At 39.3% G+C, this 23842-nt stretch overlaps 4 protein-coding genes across 6 annotated transcripts; 2 read left to right on the forward strand and 2 right to left on the reverse strand.

The window, feature by feature from the left end:
• Positions 1-832: 832 nt before the first annotated feature.
• Positions 833-4060, forward strand: LOC108235481 (C-X-C chemokine receptor type 3-like). Its single transcript, XM_017415513.3, is given in 4 exon segments — positions 833-1155; positions 2193-2591; positions 2667-2762; positions 2764-4060. Coding segments are annotated over 3 exon segments (1131 nt in total). The 5' UTR covers positions 833-1155; the 3' UTR covers positions 3400-4060.
• A 6579-nt stretch (positions 4061-10639) lies between these two features.
• LOC108235340 (C-X-C chemokine receptor type 3-like) lies at positions 10640-13037 on the forward strand. Its single transcript, XM_017415282.3, is given in 4 exon segments — positions 10640-10809; positions 11633-12031; positions 12107-12205; positions 12207-13037. Coding segments are annotated over 3 exon segments (1059 nt in total). The 5' UTR covers positions 10640-10809; the 3' UTR covers positions 12768-13037.
• Positions 13038-16367: 3330 nt separating this feature from the next.
• On the reverse strand, positions 16368-19128 carry LOC108235339 (C-X-C chemokine receptor type 3-like). Its single transcript, XM_017415281.3, has 3 exons — positions 18629-19128; positions 17824-18186; positions 16368-17584 (listed from the first exon to the last, which is right to left on the reverse strand). The coding sequence occupies exons 2-3, from the start codon at positions 18178-18180 to the stop codon at positions 16856-16858; spliced, it is 1086 nt and encodes a 361-aa protein (XP_017270770.1). The 5' UTR covers positions 18181-18186; positions 18629-19128; the 3' UTR covers positions 16368-16855.
• A 1076-nt stretch (positions 19129-20204) lies between these two features.
• On the reverse strand, positions 20205-22299 carry cxcr3.2 (chemokine (C-X-C motif) receptor 3, tandem duplicate 2). Of its 3 annotated transcripts, none has more exons than XM_037980455.1 (3): positions 22147-22299; positions 22014-22048; positions 20205-21857 (listed from the first exon to the last, which is right to left on the reverse strand). In XM_037980455.1, exons 2-3 carry the CDS (start codon positions 22044-22046, stop codon positions 20769-20771), a joined length of 1122 nt encoding a protein of 373 aa, XP_037836383.1. In that variant the 5' UTR covers positions 22047-22048; positions 22147-22299; the 3' UTR covers positions 20205-20768. The 3 variants fall into 3 exon arrangements, with proteins under 3 accessions (XP_037836383.1, XP_037836382.1, XP_017270790.1); XM_037980454.1 differs by having other exon boundaries at positions 20205-21860; XM_017415301.3 differs by having other exon boundaries at positions 20205-21860; positions 22014-22151.
• Between the last annotated feature and the right edge of the window lie 1543 nt (positions 22300-23842).

Consider the following 23842-nt stretch of genomic DNA (forward strand, 5'->3'; position numbering starts at 1 on the left):
CACTGTGTTCTAGTGTGACTCTTACAGGAAGTTCAAGTGGAAAATTTTGATATCTAAAAGACTAAAGCAGTCCAGAGGGCATAGTGCTTCTTTTTTTTTATGATACATTTCTTTTAAATTTCAACAGAACCTGAAATGCAGCGTGCAAACCAAATGAAACTGATGAGTCTATCACAGGTTGAGTTGGTGTAAGTTCAGGGAAATACAATTCATCAGTTTTGGAAAGTGCTTAAGTTATTCACACATCATGACTTCAAATGTTTTAGAATATATTAAACTCTAAGAGCTGAAGGAAGTTAAATAGCCTAAAACATTTACAGGAAAATTCTTGGTCATTTAACTTTTGTTTTACATAAATAGTAAACCCAATTACTCCAAAATCTTTCTGAAATATTCAGTAGATTATGAAGCTTTAGGATGATTTATATTATATTATATATTATATTGAAATATTTCATTTAAATGAGAGGTGTTAACCATACAGCAATATACTATTTAACATACTTTAATGTTAATATTCATCAGGGTCATCACTGTTTTGTTAAACCCTTGGATCAGTAGTTTGACTGAATTGATGGTTAATATAAAAACTGCTCCATCAGGGTCGCAGTTGTGGAATGTTTCATGTTGCCAGAATACATTTTCTTCCTTTGGCTCAAGTAGGCCTTTTGGGTTTGGACAGCCCTGATGGTATGCAGTCTTGAATGAATAAAATAGTTTTGTGACTCAACGCCACATGCTTTTAGGAGTGGTCAACAAGTTGTCAAATCACTTGACAAATGAGCGGCGCTAAAGCTGAGCAAAATAACTTTTTTCTTTTTTTTTATCTGTAAAGGGAAGCTGAAAAACTAACCATAATTTATCTGACGCCTCCACCAATAAATGATGAAAGAAAATCTTTTTTAAATCAACAATTTAAAACAGAGCAGCTAAATTTCCCTGCAACCATCAAAGTCTCTGCATGCTGAAGCAACTTCTGAAAGTGTTGATCGTTCTCACCTTGAACGGTGTGAAGAGTTTCTCACTTTTTGCTTGAGTTCTTCTCTGGTTTCCTTTTTGTGGGGGCCTCACATTCTGTTAAAAAAGACGCTGGCTTGAGTGGAGCTCATTTCTGCGGTGCAGCAGTGTGACTCAATATCTTGCAGCTACAGTTTGGTAAGTTTTTTTACAACTATTTCTTGAGAACACTTGAAAGTTTTCTTTTATTACAAAAAAACCACCTGTTTACATGCATAAACCATGTTTTTTTTATTGTATGAGAATTGAACTCACTGTTGTGAAATTTAACTCTACACTAAAGGTAACACTTTTTGTCCATATGATGTTTATTTAAATAGTAGGCTATGACGCAATTTAAAATCTGATGAATGGCACAATATGAACTCCAATAAAGCATGTCTTTTGCTTGGTTGTGCACATTTTCTTCACAACTTTGGTTGTGACACGATTGATGTGGTGTAGTTTATAGACTGATGGCTGCCCTTTAATTACTTTGCTATTAATACGTTGCAGCATTTTAGTGAAACATATACAAAGACACAATAAAGTTGATGAAAGACTTTTTGGACAATTTGTTACAAAAAAAAGAGAGAACATTCATTGTTCATTATAATACGTAACTACAAATGCCTTTTGAACTGTTTTTAGAACTACATGTAAAAAAAAGTATATCGTTATGCTTTCCAGTTAGACATATGTATCATTTGTTTTTCTATCTCTAATGAAAAGTTACAAAATCTCAAAAATAAAATTAAAATTAAATTATTTTACTATAAAAAATATTCCGCTGTTGTCGCCTTGCTCTGCTCAAACAGAGCACAGAAAGTGTTTTTGAACAACTACAAGGTGGAATCGTTTAAATTTGGTTGTGACACGATTGATGTGGTGTAGTTTATAGACTGATGGATGCCCTTTATATATATAATATTCATAATTTAGCTTAAAATTAAGCACTTAAAACACACAAAATATAGACATTCTTGTTTTTGCTTTCTATAAAGGGTGAGAGAAGTTGTTTTTTTTTAAAAACAACAACATTTTTTATTATTATTAAAGCTATTCTTTGAAATTGAAGCAAGAAATATTTAGGACTCACTGTATGCTGCTGTCAGACACACAGCGCCATCATGTGGCTGAAAAAAAAAAGGATTTCAAGTTCTGAAAATAAAGTAAAATCTTTCTTTTTTTCATAGATGTACATGATGGAGTACATTGACGACTCAGAAGAACAGCGTATTTTGTCTGACCTGTTTGATGAGTTATACTATGGCAATGATTCTTATGCATATGACAACTGTTGCGATGAAGAAGATATTTGCAACCCGAGCGAGGGAATGAGTTTTGAAGCGATCTTCGTCCCAGTTCTGTACTCAGTGGCATTTGTTGTGGGTATTCTGGGAAACGGATTGCTGCTGGGCGTCCTGTTTCAGAGCAGGAGGAACTGGAGTGTGACAGACACCTTCATCCTCCACCTGGGTGTCGCAGACATCCTGCTGCTGCTGACGCTGCCCCTCTGGGCTGCACAGTCTGCTAGTGAGAAGGGATGGACATTTTATAACCCACTCTGCAAAATTACTGGAACTCTTTTTACGGTAAGAAATCTACAATAAGAAAGATGTGCTGAAAATGCAACAGAATCTTTGTAACTGATTTCCTTTTATTTTCAGATCAACTTCTACTGTGGGATTTTTCTCCTGGCCTGCATCAGTCTGGACCGTTACCTGTCCATTGTCCATGCTACTCAGATGTACACCCGCAGGAAGGCCTAGGGTCGTTCAAGCCAGCTGCTTGGTGGTGTGGTTGTTCTCTCTGCTCCTCTCCATCCCTGACTGGATCTTTTTAGAAGTTGTGTCTGATGAAAGACGAGGGAAAGCCGAGTGTGTTCGCAACTATTACAAATTTGGTCAAAAGCCCTCTTCTTCCTTAAAAACAGCAGCACGAGGTTTGTACCACGCAGTGGGCTTTCTGCTCCCTTCAGCTGTCCTGATCTTCTGCTACTCCAGCATCCTGTGGCAGCTGCGGTGTGGCACCCAAGGCCTCCAAAAGCAGAGAGCTTTCAAAGTCATTATAGCCGTGGTGGCAGTTTTCTTTATCTGCTGGACCCCATACAATATCACTCTCATGGTGGACACAATTCGCCAAAACAACGACAGCAATTCATGTGAAATGAACACGTCTCTGGACAAAGCTTTGCTGGTGACCTCTTCATTGGGTTACCTGCACTGCAGCCTCAATCCCATCCTGTACGCCTTTGTTGGGGTGAAATTCCGGCGTCAGCTCCTGAACATCTTGAGGTCGCTGGGCTGCAAGCTGAAGACTAGTGTGCAGTTTGAATCTGTCACCAGGAGAAGCTCATTTTACTCTGAGTCCGCTGACACCTCCAAATCCATTGCAATCTGAAGGAGACACAAACACAATACCAAATCTCTGGTGTTGATTCTTAGTCATCCAGGATATGGCAAATCAAAACACTTGGACCTCTATTCTGTAGCTGAAGACATCTGGAAAGCTGTCTTTTTTCAGAAAGCTCTCCAGATGGAAAGCGAAACGTCTTCAGCTACAGAATAGAAGTCCAGTTGTTTTGATTTTAACCTGTTTTAGATACAACCAAAGCTGAACAAGCTTCCAAACTGTGTCATCCTGACATTAAAGAAAGACAACTGAATGTGCAGTTTTTATTGTATTATAGTCTGTAAAAAGTTACTTTTTTAAGGTTTTTAGATTTAAAAGTATATTAGCAGCTAAACAGGACAATGACAATGATTCAGGGATATTAACTAGCACTCACACCTCTTTCTGCACAGAAGGGAACCTTTTCTTTCCTTTTAAATTACCATTCAGCATTTATATATATATATATATATATATATAGTAAAAAACAAACTCAGGACAACTCTCAATTCCTCTCATAAGTGGTGTTGTTGTAGCTAGCTAATTTGTTGCATTTTAATTGTTTAGCTTATTGCTTACTGTAAATAAATATATATTTTTACCACTGTTCTTTTGCATTGATTTTACATGAAATGTTCTGCCGCAAAATAAATGTACTTTTTTATAATAATCAAGTGTGTCTTTATATTCCAGCTGTGCAACAAGGTGAGATCCTCTTATCTTACTTTTAATGCTTTTAAACAAGACATAGGAACTTCCAAACATATAAGACAAGTTAAATACTTTTTGTGCTCCTTGGATTAAGTTTGTTGTTTCTGGGTTTCTGTTTTCATGGCTTGTTCCTGTGCATATCTGTTGGATGCTTTAAGTTGTTGAGATTTAGAGAGGAAGCTGACCCCCTCCAGTGGCTGATTTGATAAGCGTATGTTTATATAACAACATGGATACATGCCAACAATGATTTGCCACGAAACTTTGTCATTTGTTAAAGAATGAATTGTACAACACCTTGGGAGGGCTCTGCATTCTGTATTTATGAAAACTTGGGGTCTATTGTAACTTCTCTGACTACAAGACGCTCCTCCAGCCATGAACAGACACTGAGCCCGGGTCAGTCCAGGCCAAACAGGATGGAGGCAGGTGGTCTCTGACCCATTCAAAGTGTTTCTGGTCAGAAGGAACGTGTGAAGGGGAGATTAATGGTTCTCAAACTTTGAAGCGTCCAGTTCACAACAAAGGCAGGAACTTACAACCCCAACTACTGCAGGCAAAAAAAAACAAAACAAAACAAAACAAAACAAAAACCACTGATAAATGCTAATGAACAAAGGGCATAATGACAACACAAACTGCATCAAAAAACATTTATGACTACAAACTCAAAACTGAACATCATGCATTCAACTTGGAGGAAGACAATTAGAGAATCTGATGACTGCAGCAAGAAGCTAAGGTTTGTTCATATATTTCCTCTGTGAGGCACCAAGAACAATGTAAAGCCAATCCAGTTTCACTTTAATCTCTTTACGCCCCCTGGAGGCTGGAAGCAGCACTGCTGCGGTGAGATTTGATTGTCTGCATCTGAGACATTTACTAAGACTTCAGCTGCAGCTCCCCTGACACTTAGAGATTTTTTTTAACACCTAGAGACTCGCAGTGCCTTATTTTTAATCACAGAGATTTAAGTCCCTCAGCTCTGAAGTAGAACCATTTCTCTTTACATCAGCAACGTGAAAGGTTGTTCTTTATGAATAATTGCTCACTATCTCTGACAAACTGTCTCAAAAATCTGAGGGATTGATGAAAATAAAAAACCTTCTCACATATGTTGCAGGAGAAGGTGAAACAGTGAGAACAAATTGTCCCAATCAGGGATGATCATTTGCGATTGTTTGGTGCAAAACTAAAAGTTCACTGAAGAAAATGACAGCATTAATGTTTGCTTCTAACTATAGAACCCCACTACAAAAACAACAGTGATGCACATGGTTTGGAAACACTGGCTGATGTGAATTTTTTACAATGAAGACAAAGTGTTACTGTTTCAAACCTTTCTCTTAAAATGTGGTTGAAGCGTTTTGGATGGTACATTATATGTTAACTGTGGATGAGAAATTGGTTCACTTTTTAAAAAGTGAACTCATTTTTAAAAATAAAGATACTGTTTAAGTTGATTGTTTAGGACCATTCACCATAACGATGCACTCAAAAAGAGGCAGTTGCACTATGTTGGATTTAATCAATGGCTAAATCCATCTGCAGTCCCTCAGCGAGTAAAGACATAATGCACCAAAATAAAACAATCAAAACTATCAGCATGAATACAAGTCATTAAAAAAACGATGCATAATGTCATGATGAGGGGAGACAGAGACGAACCCAGAACGCAAAATCATCTCTAAAAAGAAACTAATTTATTACTTAAACAAAAGGGCTGACGTGGCAGCAAAAGTAACAATAACAAAAATCCAAACAAAGGAACACAGCATGGCAAGACGAGACAATGAGCAGATCGAAAAGCACAACAATGATCCAGCAGGGTAGTGGAGAAAATGACCAGGTTTTAAACACAGAGGATAATTATGGGAAGTGGGCACAGGTGAGTGATTACAATAGCTGACAGGTGGAGATGGGTGTGGCAGACAAGCAAGGGCAAACAGAGGGGAAGTGAATAATGACTGAGATACAAGGAACAAGACACAGACAAGAAAACAAGTGCAAAATACATCCAAAAGAAAAGAAAACAAAACCCAATCCTTACACATAAATATAAATAGAAAAGTGGTCAGTGAACATACATACAAATATAAAAACTTGAAAATGTAAACTTAAGTTCACACTGTGGAAAACATTAAAACATAAACTCTAACTAAGCTTAATGTTAACCACGATAATTAATGTTGACAATATATTTGCAACTAAAAAGCCAGTTCCTGGCCTCCTGGGGACAAATAATAGAATTGTCACAGTTTTTTCAACTCATTAGAAAGTGTGGAAAAATTCTTAGCTGCCCCAAATGAAAAACGCAGATTGATCAAATTGTGATTTTGTTAAAGATTCTCTTTAAACAGTCGAGCTGCAGGATCTCATCTGTTCTGAACAGACAGCACAAATCCAGTCAGTGGTCTTAAAAGCAAACCAGACATCTGAGTACATGATTAGATCATCAAAACTCAACCTCTTATATTTAGTGAGTGCATGACAGTGATGATATTGCAGTGGTTTCCAGTCCACTACTTTTGATTAAAAGGTTATATTTTAAATTTGTCTGATTTGTTTGAGACCAGCAGGATATGCATAAAAAAATCTGTCTAAAAGTAAATGTGTAATATTTCAGTGTATTTGTCAACCTCTTGTTGTGTTTTTTATACCCAAGAGTTAGATCCAAAATCACACCTATATATCTACATATCTAATTTTTTACACATCATTGATTTATTTTTTACCAGCTGTGAATGGGGCTTTAGCTGAACTTCAAGTAAGAAAAGTTTCAGAGAACAGTTTCCAGTGAGTCTTTCTGATGCTGCACTGTCTTCTTAAATCAGTCTCACTTTCTTTGTTTTTTTTTTCCAGAAGTTTGCAGAAGTGCTTGACAGCCAAACGACCAGCAGCCAGACACCAACGGACCGAGGCCAGCCAGCACAGCTGCAGTGTTAGTGGTGTTGTACCTGCAGTTCACTATCTGTGCTTCTGCAGCAGGCTTCATAATTATACAACAGTGTTTTTTTTAAAACTGTCTCGTAATAAAAGGTCAGCAGTGAAACAAGCAATGTAGTTTAAGTGACTGTTTCCGAGAGAACCCACAGATGCTTGACCCAAATGATAGAGGTCAAGAGTTTTTCCACAAAAGGAATTCAAAGCTGTAATTCATTTATTTCTGGTTTAGAAGAGGATTTTTGTTATGTAACATTTGGCTCTGCTTTTTGTGTCGCTGACCGTCTGCAGACCAGTCAGAAACAATAAATGCTGCTATTTAACTCTTTTATTTCGCAACTTTGTATTTCATACCTCATATCCAAAGTTCACATTGTGCTGTGTGCAGATTTACAGGATATTTAATTGTTTTTTTCTGGTCTATGAATTGTTTTGATTGCAGAGAAGCCTTTAACATATTTGTCACTGCGACAGTGATGCAGTCTGAATGTGAATGGAAATTTCTGAACGTTTCCATGCATTTCTTGCCAAAATCAGAAGTTTTAAAAAAAGAAACAGAAATGTGCCTACATGCATCAGTTTCTGTTGAAATCATTAAAATGATAACAGGAAACTGAAACAAAATGGAAGAATAAGATCAAAAGCACATCTTAAACCACAACTTTCCAGTTAAAAAAAGTGGAGGAGATGAAGAAACAATCTTGTCTGTTTTCTATGCACCTAAAAACATCCACCCACAGCTCTTACTTACTTGATTCACATACAATGAAAACCTTTCCATATAAATGAAACATATCTTTTCAGCATTCACTCAAACAAACAATTCACACCTAAAGCAGCAAACTGCCATACTTTCTTCTTCCTGAGTCCCCTGATGTAGGTCTGTGTTTATCATTTAAAATCAACTAAACACACATTTTTTTGCATGCATGCAGTATTACATAAACCAGTACAGACAAAGCAAATACAATATTAATATTTAATATATTAACTATTTAATATTTCCAATGAAGTTTGTCAGCTTTAAGTCTCAGTTTATAAAATGTGATTTTTAATCAAATCACAGCAACGCAAGAAAAACAGACATTAGGTTTATTTGTTGTCTTGGGCTATCCATATATCTGTCTAAAATCAATGCTGACCTTCAAAGTACATTAAGAGTAAAAAAAGACACATAATGAAAGACTGAAACCGATGTAAAAGTTTCTGTGCTTTACTTTTTTAAATCCAGTAATGTGCAAATTAGAATGCTTAGAACAACAGTGCATTTGAAAGACGAGGAATGAAAGTCAGCCGTAGTGAGAGAGAGTACCTGTGTGTGAATGAGAGGGAGGCAGGTGGAGCAGTGAGGCTACGAGGAGCAGGGGTCACAAAGGTCAAGGGTCGACTTTCCAGGAGGACGGGGAGTGTGGTAAAGAGGTGAAGAAGAGAGTCCAGGCAGGATGGAGCGGATGGAGAAAAGTTTCAGGTTTGTGACAAAATGGTGGCAGCAAAGGTCAAAGGAAAGGTTTACAGTGGTGAGAGATGCTGTGTTGGACGGTTTGGAGACAAAAAGACAGGAGACAGAACGGGAAGTGGCAGAGCTGAAGATGTTGAGGTTCTCCTTGGGAGGGACGAGGATGGACAGCATCAGGAATGAGGTCATCAGAGGTCATCAGAGGTACAGCACAGGCTGAAGGACTGGGAGTTAGAGAGGCCAGACTGAGACGGTTTGGACATGTACAGAGGAGGGACAGTACTCATCATTTTAATGCAATTATTAACATTTTAGACACACATTTGACTTTTCTTCAGAACTTTAATGGCATACTATTTAAATGATCTCTTACATTTTCTATAATTTGTTTATGTTTTGTTGCTTTTAACTCACTGCTTTTCAGTCTTTTTTCCGCTGATGTGCTCAAGCAGAGGAAGGAAATAACTTTTTCAATGCGATGCTCAAGACTAATAATGACAAAAAATAAGCTGCCGTATGATGTTACTATTAATTAAAATGTCTAATTAATTTAACTTCAATAAACAGTTTATTGAGAGTTCAATAAACTGAAGAATAAATAGATTGCGGAAGTAAAGTAGAAAAGACTAAAGAGTTCTTTTTTCTCCATTTCTGTAAAATGATTGTACGTAGAATTTCCCACAAAAGTACCCATTTCAACACGAATCCATTCATGTTGAGATTATAAAGCTTAGAGGACAGGATGAAACTTGGTAGAAGAGTAATCTGAAAATGAAACCTAAATGTGCTTTTATCCCTGCAGTCCTTTTATTCTGAGCAGCAGGAGACAGACGTAAAATTGAAAGTGAAACACTTCACTCTTGTGTCTGACATTCCCTCTTAGAACTGTAGTGACTTTTATTTGTGGTTTATTACCCAATACTAAACAGACGAAACAGAAAACGGGGGAATAAAAAGCTTTTTGTGGTCTAGTACCACATGAGTATCAGAACTTGTCACAAGTTCTTTTTCCATTTTCAAATCACTTTTAAAATGACCACAGATAAAATTTAAAAAAGATTTAGATTGTTTAATATCTTTCCCTAATTAAAACTCAGCAAATTATTTAGACATTTAACCGCATAAACAAGCCAAAACATACATCTTTAAAAGAGAAACCAGGATGCATATTTTTTTAAAAGTTGGTCTTTTTATTAAGTGATGAACTGTTCAGGATTGTGAACTGTGCATTGTCTCACTCAGTAACAGCTGGGAAAGGCTCCATCGCCCCACATCTACACATAGAATGAGGCAACTACAAACAGAAAAAGAAAATTAATGCTGATACATCCTATTTTTTGAAGCATTTTGCATTCAATCCATCCATCCATCCATCTTCTTCCACTTATCCGGGGTCGGGTCGCAGGGGCAGCGGCCTAAGCAGGGAGACCCAGACTTCCCTCTCCCCAGCCACTTGGGCCAGCTCCTCCGGGGGAATCCCAAGGCGTTCCCAGGCCAGCCGAGAAACATAGTCCCTCCAGCGTGTCCTGGGTCTCCCTCTGGGCCTCCTCCTGGTGGGACATGGAACACCTCACCAGGGAGGCGTCCAGGAGGCATCCTAATCAAATGCCCGAGCCACCTCAATATGGCTCCTCACAACGAGGAGGAGCAGCGGCTCTATGCTGAGTCTCTCCCGGATGACCGAGCTTCTCACCCTATCTCTAAGGGAGAGCCCAGACACCCTTGTGTTCAATCTTCCACTTTAAAACATTCATCCATCCATTTCCTTTACCTGCTTCTCCTTTCCAGGCCGCTGGAAGCTGGTGCCTATCTACAGCAGTCACTGTGAGGTGGGGGACACCCTGGACAGGGTCACAAGTCCATCACAGGGACACATAGAGACAAACGAGACAAACAACCATTCACAGTCTCACCTAGGGACAATTTTACAGTTACCACTTAACCTAACATGCATGTTTTTGGACAGTGGGAAGAAATCGGAGTACCTGGAGTAAACCCACGCGAGCACAGGGAGAACATATAAACTCCACCCAGGAAGGCTGCAGGTCGGGACACGATCCTGCAACCTGGGAGGAGACAGCTCTGACAACTGCGCCGCTGTGCCAAACACAATACTTAGAAGTAAAAAACCAAATTAGAAAAGGAGAAATAAAAGCGAAATGAAACTTGAAAAATCTCATGATTGTGCTGGTAAAGATTCCCTACGTTTGCAGTTCTGTTTCAAGTTCCTCTGTAGCATCAGCAAAACTGGACGACAGAAATTTCCCTTCTGCAGTGTGCTTGTGTGTCCTACTGAGACGTAGACTTCGGTAAATTTTAATTTTATTATTTCATATTGTCTTTTTTTTTGAATAGTTGATATTTTAAAATAATGCAAGTTCATAAATAATTATCAGCCTTGATTTGAAAAAAAAAAAAAAGCTTTCTCCGGGCCTTTCCTCTATAGAGTTGTTTATACATTATTCTAAATCTTGTCTTTACTAATATACGACTAAAATAAATTGAATTTTGAAGTTGATAGTCTCACAATCATAAAAATCTGGTGTTAATATAGTTTTGTTTTTGTGACAATTAGATCTTCTCCTTTATGCATGTGCAGCGTTTCTTTGATTGCTCTGGTTTCCTTAGTTTAAAAACATGCACGTTAGATTAACGGGTCATTTTAAACAGACCGTTGTGTTCGTGAACTTGATTGTTTGGCCTTATGCTGGACTGATGCCAGATTTCATCCCTCTGCACCAAAAGCAGCTAAAAGAACAGATCAGTATTAAAATGAAATGTGCTTTGTAGCGTGTTGGCGTGCCACTACTTACAACATTTGAGATTTTTAACCCTTTATCTTAACAAACAAAATGTTTTTTGACTGTTACGGTTTGTTGTTATGATGAAAATGTTCATTTATGATATTTTGTTCCCAACACATACATGGGTCTTTAAAAAGTGAACGTCATTTTGGCTTCCTTTCCTGTTCTCAGATTCTCTATTTATGAAACTTTTAATCAGAACCTTAACTGGATAAAATTGCTGAAAAGGTTTATTGGTCAACCCCTTGACAATTGTACAGTTTGTAATTGAAAAATACTGTGCATTTCAAGTTCTAAAAATAAAGTAAAATCTTTCTTTTTTTCATAGATGTACATGATGGAGTACATTGACGACTCAGAAGAACAGCGTATTTTGTCTGACCTGTTTGATGAGTTATACTATGGCAATGATTCTTATGCATATGACAACTGTTGCGATGAAGAAGATATTTGCAACCCGAGCGAGGGAATGAGTTTTGAAGCGATCTTCGTCCCAGTTCTGTACTCAGTGGCATTTGTTGTGGGTATTCTGGGAAACGGATTGCTGCTGGGCGTCCTGTTTCAGAGCAGGAGGAACTGGAGTGTGACAGACACCTTCATCCTCCACCTGGGTGTCGCAGACATCCTGCTGCTGCTGACGCTGCCCCTCTGGGCTGCACAGTCTGCTAGTGAGAAGGGATGGACATTTTATAACCCACTCTGCAAAATTACTGGAACTCTTTTTACGGTAAGAAATCTACAATAAGAAAGATGTGCTGAAAATGCAACAGAATCTTTGTAACTGATTTCCTTTTATTTTCAGATCAACTTCTACTGTGGGATTTTTCTCCTGGCCTGCATCAGTCTGGACCGTTACCTGTCCATTGTCCATGCTACTCAGATGTACACCCGCAGGAAGGCCTAGGGTCGTTCAAGCCAGCTGCTTGGTGGTGTGGTTGTTCTCTCTGCTCCTCTCCATCCCTGACTGGATCTTTTTAGAAGTTGTGTCTGATGAAAGACGAGGGAAAGCCGAGTGTGTTCGCAACTATTACAAATTTGGTCAAAAGCCCTCTTCTTCCTTAAAAACAGCAGCACGAGGTTTGTACCACGCAGTGGGCTTTCTGCTCCCTTCAGCTGTCCTGATCTTCTGCTACTCCAGCATCCTGTGGCAGCTGCGGTGTGGCACCCAAGGCCTCCAAAAGCAGAGAGCTTTCAAAGTCATTATAGCCGTGGTGGCAGTTTTCTTTATCTGCTGGACCCCATACAATATCACTCTCATGGTGGACACAATTCGCCAAAACAACGACAGCAGTCCATGTGAAATGAACACGTCTCTGGACAAAGCTTTGCTGGTGACCTCTTCATTGGGTTACCTGCACTGCAGCCTCAATCCCATCCTGTATGCTGTTGTGGATGTGAAAATCCGGCGTCAGCTGCTGAACATCTTGAGGTCGCTGGGCTGCAAACAGGCAACAAGCATCTAAATCAAATCTGCAGAATCTTCCTTTATTCTGACCCTGCAAATGCCTCCAGCTCCTCTATGCAAGCTTACAAACTGTGTTAAAACTAACATAAAGTCAAAGACATCTGAACGTGCAGTTTTCAAGTTTTTTACCAGTTTCTCTGAGAAGTTCAGACTTAATATGACTATAATTCAGTATTATTTTTTTTCTCTATCTTTGAATTCTTGCCTCCATATTTACCTTTTTTATTACCAACTGTTGTCATATAATAAACTTAGAACATCTTCATGACTTTGTGTTTATTTTTATTGGTACAGCTGTCCGATATTTATGGTTTTCAGATAGGAGTTTTGATTGTTGGTTCCTGTGTAGAGCTGCAGGAAGCTCCAAAGGAAGTTGACCAGTAAGTTAAAGGTTATAAGTGTTGGTTTTTTATAGCATTGCTCTGTTATTGCTCAAACACAGCACTCTCATACACTTTTTTTTTTTTATAAAAGTAAAAAAAATCAAATTGATTTAGTATTTTTTTAACTGTTTATAAAATACGCTGTATAAATAATCCAAACATCATGTTTTACTTGTTACTGTAAACTAGACTGAAATAGGTCACACTTTTTTTTACAGTTCCATGTGGAAATAACAAACAAAACACAAATGTTTTAATGTGTTTAGCGTACACACAAGCCTAAGTGTGCCTCCTCGTTCTGGTCTGAGTTACAGAGAGGCTGAAGCTGGAACTGAACAGCTGACACTGATTTCACAAAACTCTCAGCTGTTCTGGTTTGTCAGTTTGAAGTAAATTTCAGAAACTTGTAATCTTATAATCAGTTTTAGCACCAAAAAATGTCCCCGTTTTGTGTGGGAGCAAATTATTTTTGGATTTCTTTTTGTTTTTTTATGGCAGTTCGTCTTTTGCTCCACAAGCTAAAGGGTTATCATTTGCACAATGAGTGATTTCCTGATTACATAAGTTTGGCTTGTGTTTATTTTGTAAATGGCCTCAGACAAACCACAGGAAAGACGCCACTGTCGGCAAGAAGACCACAGACCTGGTTGAGGCAGCTCCTGTTTGATAGGTGCTTTAAACACACAGTAAGGTGCAAAATGCATTAGGAACAGTCACTTTTCTGAATAATATTTTTTGCAGAACACCATTTTGCACTTTTTTTTGCATGTGGCTGCAAAGAAAACACTCTGCCACACAAAGCAATACGCAGGCAGGAAGTCACCTTGAGAAAGGATGAAGTGTTTGACGTGCACAGTCACGCAAAGCTCACAACAAATCATGCTTTTCTTACGGGTTCCTATACATTTATGATGCATACGTTTAGCTCATATATGTCGTGACACAAAAATCACCCTGCGGTAATTTCTGTGAAATTATTTCACGCCATTGTTTCAGGAAGCAGAAGAAGAGGTGAGAAAAGTCAGAGTCACATCCTGAACCGCACGTTTGCAGCTGGAAGGTTCGAGCCACGGTGCGAGCAAAGCTGAAATGAGTCACAACGCGACAGAAAACATACATTCAGCGTGACTCCTGTGCACCGACTTCATTTATAGTAAATGGAAACCTTTTACAGCAGCAGGTTGGACCAACAGCGGCCATGTTGAACTTTGACATTTTATTCATTCAAGCAGAAGTAGCCTTCACTCAAGAAAGGAGAAATAACAGGAACACGTCAGTGCTGAAGTCTCACGTAGGTAAATGCGGTATCATCCAAACCAAACAACATATCAACACGTTGCCAGTGTTTGTGTTTTGTTTTGTTTTGTAGAGTTAGCAAAATATCTCATGAACCAGAGAACAGATTTTAATAAAGCTCTCAGAAAGCAATCATTGGATGTGCATCTACAGCTGATTAACATCTTGAGTCAACCCAATTCAATATGGCCGCCACAGCTAACTGATTTTAGAAAACACAAATTGGCTACAATTTAGTCATTTTTACAGATAATGAGCTAAAATTTGCTGTCAGTGAAGCTGACAGACACACGACTCACTGCACAAGATCTTTGCTTAAAACTTTGGCATTTACTGTTAGAGTCATTACTGTCTGTCTGTTACCAAAATATCTCATGACCCACTGGACAGATTTTAGTGAAACTCTCAGAAGGTAATTATTGCATGCACATGTACAACTCATTACCTTTTGGACTCATTCCAATTCAAGATGGCTGCCACAGCTAACCAACTTTAGCGAACACAGAAAATGTCTATAACTCCATCAATATTACACATATTGAGGTAAATTTTGGTGATGCAGTAGCTGAGAGTCAGTCACAACACATACTCTGAGAGCTAGCACATCTCATGGAGTTTGTGCTTACAAAGTTTGACAAAATCATCTATAACTCTGTCTTTTCTTAGTTTAAATCTCTGGCATGAAAGGCAGTGGGTGATATCCGTGCCTTCAAGTAACGCTGGGCCTTTAATTTTTATATCAACATCACTGACTTCTGCTGTGAGGCGGCTCTTTACTTCCTGATTTACAGTTTCATGAAATCTAAATGAAGATTTGCTGGCCGCCTGATGACGAAGGGAGTAACTGAGTTTCAGTGTTGGTAATTTATTTACAGCTCAGGTTCTGTTTGACCTTTCAGTTGTGGAGCTGTTGCTGAAAGAACTGAAAGATGTTTTCTTGGTGGAGACACACCAAAGTCTTAGAGGATTTAAGAGCTTTACTCGACAAACATGATCGTGATGTTTTTAACATGTGCTCACCTGTAAAAGATTTATTTATTTTTTTTAATCAAAGAACTGCTACTTGATTTGCTGCTCATCTTTGTCTTACTTCACAGACGACCTTTGGCTCAGGCAGGAAATAGAGTCTTAACTTGATGGGATTTTAAATTCCAAAAGCCATTAGTGTCACATCACTAAGATGCATGTCTGCTGTTAGAGCCAACTGGCAATTCTCACATTTAATATGATGAGATCTAACCTCCAAATAAATTTAAGTAACTGTCAGAAAACAGGAAACAAAGGGTTTCCCCCCCCCCCCACGTGAAATTATCATTTACTGGGTTTCCAAAAAGAGCACTTAAGAGTTGTTTTTAATTTGAAACCGTGCTTTGAATCTTCATTTTTGATCTAAGCTCAAAAATGAGGCTTGGCTCTCAGGCACTGACCTGCAAAGCATGTGTGGGAGAAAGAAAAAAAAAAAAAAAGAGCACAAGTTTTTCAGCACAAGTGCTTTTTATCTCCACAGGAAGCTTTTTCTTTTTTCTAATGTCTCTTTGTTTGTCATCTACTTCTCCAGTGTGCCTTCACATGAAGCACCACCGTCCTCCCGTCCAAACAAAAAGCTTCATTATGACTCGACCGCAGCTTCTGTCGACGGCTTGTTTTCAGCCTTCACAGTGTGGCTCACTGTCACCTGACGGATGAGATAAGCTCCTCTTTCTGTTCCTCTGTGCACGTCACAGCAGGCACACACAGGTTACAACAATTAAGCCAAAAAAAAACAAAAACAAAGAAGAGCTGTCGGCGTTGCAAAGCGAAACAATCTTCGGTGTGAGAATGTGTGAGAGCAAGGCGCGGCTAATCTCACCGCATTCCTGGAAATCCCACATTTGTTGCTGGTTTCAGATTAAAAAAAAAAAAAAACAGAAGAAAACTAATTAAATAGAAAGTCAGATAGTTTATTTTATAAAAACAGCTTGTTACATTGGATCTTTTAAGTAGATAAAAGTAACAGAAAAGCACCGGGAAGAAAAAAAACAGCTTATATTATATCAGATCTATGACACCAACTTCAAAATAGCTGTCAGAAGAAATAATTCTGCTTTGTTATGATGTAAAACAAGAAAAATAATCTGATTTAATTTGCAATTGTAACATATAAAAAAATAAAAATCTGTATATGTCATATTTCAGAGGCTTACAAGGTTAGATTTAATGTAATTGCACATTAATACAGGATATGAGTCATTCCCTTGTGTTTTTTAACAAATATAGAAATAGATTCACCGTCCCACAGAAGTCCTCCTTCTTCCTGAAAGCCAGGGCGTGGGGGTCACTGAATTCCCCTTTTTGGAGGAGCCTCATTCAGATCAACCGTCTGAGCAACAGGAGGGTATTTGTGTCAATGTAACCCACGAATGGCAGATCATAACATCTCTTTCTGCTCCTCCTCAGACGTAGTCTGGTCACATGGTGCTGTTTCGCCCACATCCAGCTCCCACAGCGAGCTGTGCTGAGCCGCTGCGTCACATTTCATCAGTTTCAGTATTCTCTCCCTGAACTTTCCATAAAGCAAGAAATACAAGATTGGTCTGAGGCAGGCATTAATGCAGCCTACAGCTGAGGTGACTGTAAAAGCGGTTTTCAAAGAATCCACAAATTGTGCAGAGGATTTGTTGAGAAGCTCTTGCGATCTGTAAAAGATGACGTCTGCAATGAGGGCAATGTTGTAGGGCATCCAGCAGAACAGGAAGACCACCATCAGAATCAGGATGACCAAAACGGGTCTCTTCTTCTGGATGCCATCAGCACTGGGCTTCAGCCGTAGGAGAATACGGGAAGATAAGATGACAAGGAGTGCTACAGGGAGCAAAAAGCCCACTGTCAGGTGGATCAGGCGTAAACCCAGCAGCCAGTCAACTCCAGACTTGGAGTATGGGAAAACGCTAATTGTTTTCCCTTGCAGTGAATCTTCCTCAGGCTTTAGGAGCTTCCAGTCAAGGCCGGTGAGGAACAGGGAGACAAGCCAAACCAACGGGCAAATGACAAATGTAAACTGGGTTCTGCGGCGGGAAAACCAGTCTGCATGGATGGTGGTCAGGTAGTAAATTAAACAGATGCACACCAGCTGAAAGATCCCCATATAGAAGTTGATCTGAAAAAAGACAGGAAAAAAAAAACACTTCAGTTTCACTGTTTCCCTTCTCTCGCCTCTTCCTAAAACCCTTTGAAAGACTCAGAGGATGTTATATAAAAGGGAGAGTCAAATAAGACCGAGTCTGATAAGAGCTTAATGTGAACAGGAAATAACAACCTACAGTCAAATACCTTCTATTAAAAACAAAGCATCACAGAATACTTTCACTTTCAGTATGATTCTCTGGCAACACTTACGTTAAAAACGGCTCTGAATATTGTGAAGAGAGTCTCGGAGCACCATCCGCAATGCTGATTAGGCTGTGCGGCCCAGAAGGGCAACGTCACAAGCAGCAGGATGTCCACGACTCCCAGCTGGAGAAAAAAGGTGTCCGATGTGCTCCACGACCGCCTCTTTTGTCCCAGAACTGTCAGGAGGAGAATGTTCCCCAGCAGACCCACAATCACCACCACAGAGTAGAAGAGAGGCAACCACACGATCTGACTGATTCTCCTCTCCTCTCCTCCTCCTCCTCCATCATCTTTATAGTCATAAGAGTCATTATAATCATAGTCATAAGACTGATTGAAGATTCCACCAGGGATCACCTTCATGTCCAGCTACAGAGGAGATAAAAACGACAGAGAAATAAAACACGGTGATGAGTTTCAGCAGCACAGAATACAAACTCCTCTCTTTCCGGTCACCATCTGCTCTGTGAAAAGTGATTAGTATTTCTCTTTTAAAACCTCCTTTTGGGAAACCCCGCGGAGTCTTTTCAAACATCCTCAGACCCATCTGTACCTCACATGACTCCATGTCACTCAGTGACTGATGCAAGAGTGGAATGGAGAAACAATTTAAAAAAAAAAAAAAAGGAAATTCAAATTTCCAGTAGTCATGCATGCAGTGCGTTTTTTCTGTCTGCAAAGCGAGCAGCTTTGAGTGACGTATTCAAACAAGAAGCGCTGTCAGACATGAAGATATGAGGAACAAGCTGCATCAGATATGATGCACAGGACTGCAGCAGAACTTTTTGAGCCCAAATATATGATCGCTTACCAAACTTAGAGCCTGTGCTGGAGCTGAGGAAGCTGAGGACGTTTCTCCTCCTCGACGTGAAGCAGTGACAGAAAAAACACGCCTCGGCTCTCGGTGGGACGGATAATCACCGTCAGAGGGTTTTTTGGCTGGAGATCAAACTTCGAGCAGCTGTCAAGCGCCTGTCATGTCCGGAGGGGGAAAACTGCTCACTAAACTTTATCACTGCTCGCATTTAACCTTCAGGCAATGGGTTCAAAGGTCGGGCGGATGTGAACGAACGAACAAAACCCAAACATCAAAACACATCACCACTCGATTAAAGAAATAAATGAATAAAAGTAAATAAATACATGCGCTCGTCGGCGGGAAGTTTTATCTCTCCGACGCAGATACGCAGCCTGAGTTGCTGGAGTCTCACATTAGCTCAGACTGTGTTTAATTGCCCTTTAAATTTGTTGTTTCGGGGCTAATCGAGCGTACACTCAAAAGCTTTTTGTTGCCAAATCCGCCAGGTGAAAAGAAACGCTGACATTTCCGCTATGCTGTTTTTCAAAATAAAACCCACAATACACAGATTTAATGAAACGCGAGACACAAAATCTGTAAGTACAAAAAAAAAGAAACACAAAAGCTTATTAAGGTAAAAAAGTATTTTTCCTTGCTTAAATAGACCAAAATTATTGACTCAAGCACCTATTTTGCGGAACGAGCGTTTTATTGTGAAAGGTTCCCTTGTGTGCTTCCGGGTACTTCCGTGTTGACGGGAACTTGTTGCACCGACGCTGTACACAAAGCGGCGTCCCGCAGTGATGCTGTCTGTCCACAAGAGGGCGCCACTGTCTGTATGTTAAAATCCTAGCTGTTGCTTCTTTTATTACTACTCTTCATCAGTTTAACGGAGAACCACCGCATTAAACTGGGCGAAACAGTTTTTCCAGCCGCCTGTTTCAGGGCTTTTTTCTTCTTTTTCCAGAACTGGAAAAGTTGCAGCAAAGTTATCATGCCTGGTTAAAAAATGACTACTTTTACTTCTACTACTACAGAAGTTCTTACAGTATATCAACTTTACTGGATTGGATTTAGATGTCTGAAGTGTTGTCATTGATTTTTATTTTATTATAGGCTATTGTTTTCATCTGAGGACACTTCTGGACATCAGGTTATATTTTCCAGATTTGTGTTTAAGTTTTTTACATCTAAGGTCCAAGATGGACTTCTTTGTTTGTTACTTTCTGTTTGTTTTGTAATCCATAATTATTTAGGCTGTGACGTCAGGGTGTGATTTGATAACTCAGGTACTGTTTGTAATTTTAAGGAATGCTAATTGTATTTTCATTTTAATCACCTTAATAGTCAGAGGTGGGTAATGGAAGACCAGAATGTGAATACTCACTACAATCTTTGGTCACTGAGCTAAATTTCTTCATGTGAACATGAATTTAAGATTAAGATTTAGTTGCACTAACACCGAGATTTTTCTGTTAACCTGCAGCAAAGCTCAAGAAAAAGTTGCCAAGAATAAACCTGCAGATGATTATGATGTAAATCCAAAGCAGACGAGACAAAGTGCTTTGGTTGTATTACAAAATATTTATTGTAAAAATCTTTTTACATGAAGAAGAGGTTAAGATTTCATTTTGTTACAAACAAAATCTACGTTCATTTCCCTTTTTTTTTTTTTTACAGCACAGAGTACAATTTTAAAATACTTACACACACCTGGGAGAACAATGGTCTCATGAAAAACAGAACCAATAAAATGAGCTACAACAATTACAGTTTTAAATTTATACATCTATTAGGAAAGACAAAAACTTCTATATTTCCCAATGACAAAAGAGAGAGAGTGCTGATTCCAAAGTTTACCCATAAACTGCTGAACAAGCTTTTTAGCAGTATGAAGAAATCAAGATATTTCTCAAGATTTGACCTATAAAAGCAAAAATCGGTGAACACATTCTCACAAATGATTTGCATTAACATAAGCATGTCAGATGTCACTCTGACTTAATGATTGTGCTACACCATTGTGAATAAAAATGACAAAACAATGAAATAAGCTGCTCTGCTAGACAGAAAAGCACCTTTGTAAAATATACAAACACAAGTAATACTATTCTGAGAACCTTTTAAAATTTCTCTAACCATCTCTAACCAGTTACACCATGACAGAATAAGAGGTGTTTTCGCTTTCCGCAGAGCTGAATGAGCCTGTCATTTTTCTGAGCTTCTTCTCCCTCAGGGCCTTCATTCCCAGCAGGCCTCTCTGTCCCAGCAGCTCCTGACACATTCTGAGCAGTTCCCTCCTGAACTTCACCCCAACGAAGCCGTACAGCAGAGGGTTGAGGGCGCAGTGCGACAGCCCCACGCTTTCGGTGATCAAAATCCCAATGTCCATCACGCGATTAAACTGGCAGCCTCCGGTCACCATCCCCAGCTTCTGCAGGCTGTCTGCCAGCTGGAAGCAGTTGTACGGGGCCCAGCAGATGGCAAACACAGACACCAGGGAGATGATCAGACGGAGAGACTTTCGCTTTTGGCGACGAGAGGCATTGCACAGAGACTTGAAGATGTGGATGTAGCAGTAGAGCATGATCAGCAGGGGCAGACCAAAACCCAGAATCACACTGACGAACTGCAGCCCCACCTGCCACTGAGTGGGATTCTCAGTGAACCACACCTGGCACATCTTCTGGTTGTTCATGATGGGGACCTCCACGACCTGTCTGAAAGCAATGTCCACTCCACTCAAGCCGAGGCACACCATCCAGATGGTCGCGCATGCAAACTGGGCATGGCAGGTGTTGCGTTTCCAGCCTGAGCTGACAGCGTGGACGATGGCCAGGTATCGGTCGAAGCTGATGCAGGCCAAGAAGAGGATGCCGCTGTAGCGGTTCAGGGAGAAGAGGGCACCGGAGATCTTGCAAGCGGCTGAGCCGAACACCCACTCATGAGTCCACTGCACTGCAAACAGGGGGAGGGTGAAGGCCAGCAGCAGGTCAGAAATGGCCAGGTGAAGGAGGAAGGTGTCTGTCAGGGAGAAGGCACATGCTCCACCTATCTGAGAGTTTTTGTAGCGTCTGATCACACACAGAACCAGGATATTGCCCACAACAGCCAGGATGAACACCAGGCTGTACACAATCTGGGAGTACTTCTTTGCAAAGCCATAGATGTCGTCCTGGGGGCATGGGACTGCAAAAATTTCACTTGTGTCCGGTGAAAGGCTGTAGTCCTCGTCAGTATACTGCTGAGAAAGTAAAGATCCTCAGTCAGATATATAAAGGAAATCCAAGAAAGCTTGATTTACAGTATGTAACAGATTTTGATGTGATGAAATAACTCAGAACATCTGTTTCAGCTGCTCTAGTAAACAAATTGTTGCAGTAAAGCATCCACTCACCCAGTAATCAACGGTTGGAGTGATTGGATCCATATCTGCAGAAAACAAGGAGAGACAACTGAAACCATCCAAGAGTAAAGAATCCACTCTCAGCTCATCTGCACAAACAATGAACAATGTTGTTCACACATACCCAGATGACGAAGGATTAGAAAGAAGAAGTAAGAATTTCAGGAACCGAATCTCTGCACACTTTAGACAGTGACTACGAGAAGGAAATTGTGAAATATTTTTTTGATGTCTGGAGCCAGCTGGAAGCCTGTCCCTGACAACGTGAGAGCTGCACTCTACATGGAAAAAAAAGATATTATTTTTAAGATGTTGCACCAACGTATACGATATACAATTCATCGATGCTTTTTAAACAGTTCAACTGTTTGCAATTTTTATGACCAAAAGTGAAAACTTGGAATCAAACTAAAAGCAGAAATGAGTTGCTAGAGAAATAAAAGTGCTTGGTTGGCAGAAATCTTAGGCTCTACTATGTTGTTTTCATGCTCGGCTTGTTTTGTAATGTGTACTCCCAGCCGACACTCAAGCAACTTGATACAGATTTTACACATTTATATTTGCTTTTTGTTAGAAAAAAGCGTGTTCAAATGTTAAATATTTTAAAACAGGACAAGATTAAAAGTGACTTTCTGGTTTTGATTTATAGTGACATTTGAGAAAAACAGAATGAAAATAAAATGACCAGTGTTTTTCTGAGAAGACTTACCCTCAGAGTTCTTGCGAAGACAACAGGATGTAAAATAAACGAGCTGCTGGTGCAGGACCAGCCGAAGCCAACAACATTTGATATGATGGAGGAAAGCACGACAGGATGTGAAATATGTTCGTGTAGTTAAAAAAAAACCTTACCACTGCTGGCAAATATAAACATTCAGAGACAAATATGATAAATAATTCTTTAATAGGTAGACTGTGGACAAAATTAGAAACATTTAAATCATCTTTAGACTGGAAACTAAAACCAAAACATTTTCAGATCATTTAAATGTGTCTGGAAACTAAATGCTTCAGTTCAGGACACCCAATAAAAACAGAGTTTTGTCCACATTGTGTTTTCACTTCACCAAGTTCAGATTAAAGTTAAAGGAACAGTTCAGCTTTTTTAAAGTGGGTTTCTGTGGAAAGGTCACGAACAATGAATATCGTACCTGATTTGAACTGAGGTTGTTCAGAGAGCTATATACAACAAGTACGATCATATTTATTCATAATATTTCCACAAAACCCCACTTCAGAACATCTCAGATGTCAGTTTTACTTTAAATGGAGGATACGTGCAGACAAACACGTGGAAAATTGTTTCAGGAACATTTAAGCGCAGGCTGAGTCACAAACCAGACAACTGACAGTGACTGAACGAGCAGAAAAAAAGCCAAGTATGTTTCTTTTTTCAGTGTTAGGATATTGTTTCTTTTTCAACCCCACCAATGCACCGAATTTTTGAGGAAGTGAGAACTTGGGTGGTTTTGTCTGCTTCAAGGAAGGCATCTTCACTGAGGGTCTTCTGGTAAAATGTGTTGCGCAACACTGCGAATAGTTTTCGAGCTTATGAGACGACATTTATAGGAAAACTGTGGAAAATAAGATTATAAATATGTAGATAGTTGTCTGATGAAAAAGGGGACAAGTGTTGCTCCTCTGATTGCCCATTTTATGTATGCTTCTTTTATTCTTTCATGTTTTTGTTCTCACTTAACAGACAAAAAGAAAGCAAACCAGCACGATGTGCACAGGATTTAAAAAAAAAAAAGAAATCTGTTACTGCTCTCTGGTGGAGAGAATATTACTTGGAGACTCATTCTAGCTTTAAAATTTAA

This window comes from Kryptolebias marmoratus, linkage group LG16 (genome assembly GCF_001649575.2).
Source record: "Kryptolebias marmoratus isolate JLee-2015 linkage group LG16, ASM164957v2, whole genome shotgun sequence".
Classification (NCBI taxonomy): Eukaryota; Metazoa; Chordata; class Actinopteri; order Cyprinodontiformes; family Rivulidae; genus Kryptolebias; species Kryptolebias marmoratus.

What these genes read in the sequence shown, in the direction of transcription:
- LOC108235339 (XM_017415281.3), bottom strand. Translation starts at nt 18,180, where the DNA reads ATGAAGGTGATCCCTGGTGGAATCTTCAATCAGTCTTATGACTATGAT. An exon ending in TATTCAGAGCCGTTTTTAAC is followed by an intron (nt 17,585 to 17,823) that starts GTAAGTGTTGCC and finishes GTCTTTTTTCAG; the next exon opens with ATCAACTTCTATATGGGGAT.
- cxcr3.2 (XM_037980454.1), bottom strand. Translation starts at nt 22,046, where the DNA reads ATGGATCCAATCACTCCAACCGTTGATTACTGG. An exon ending in CTCCAACCGTTGATTACTGG is followed by an intron (nt 21,861 to 22,013) that starts GTGAGTGGATGC and finishes TTACTTTCTCAG; the next exon opens with CAGTATACTGACGAGGACTA.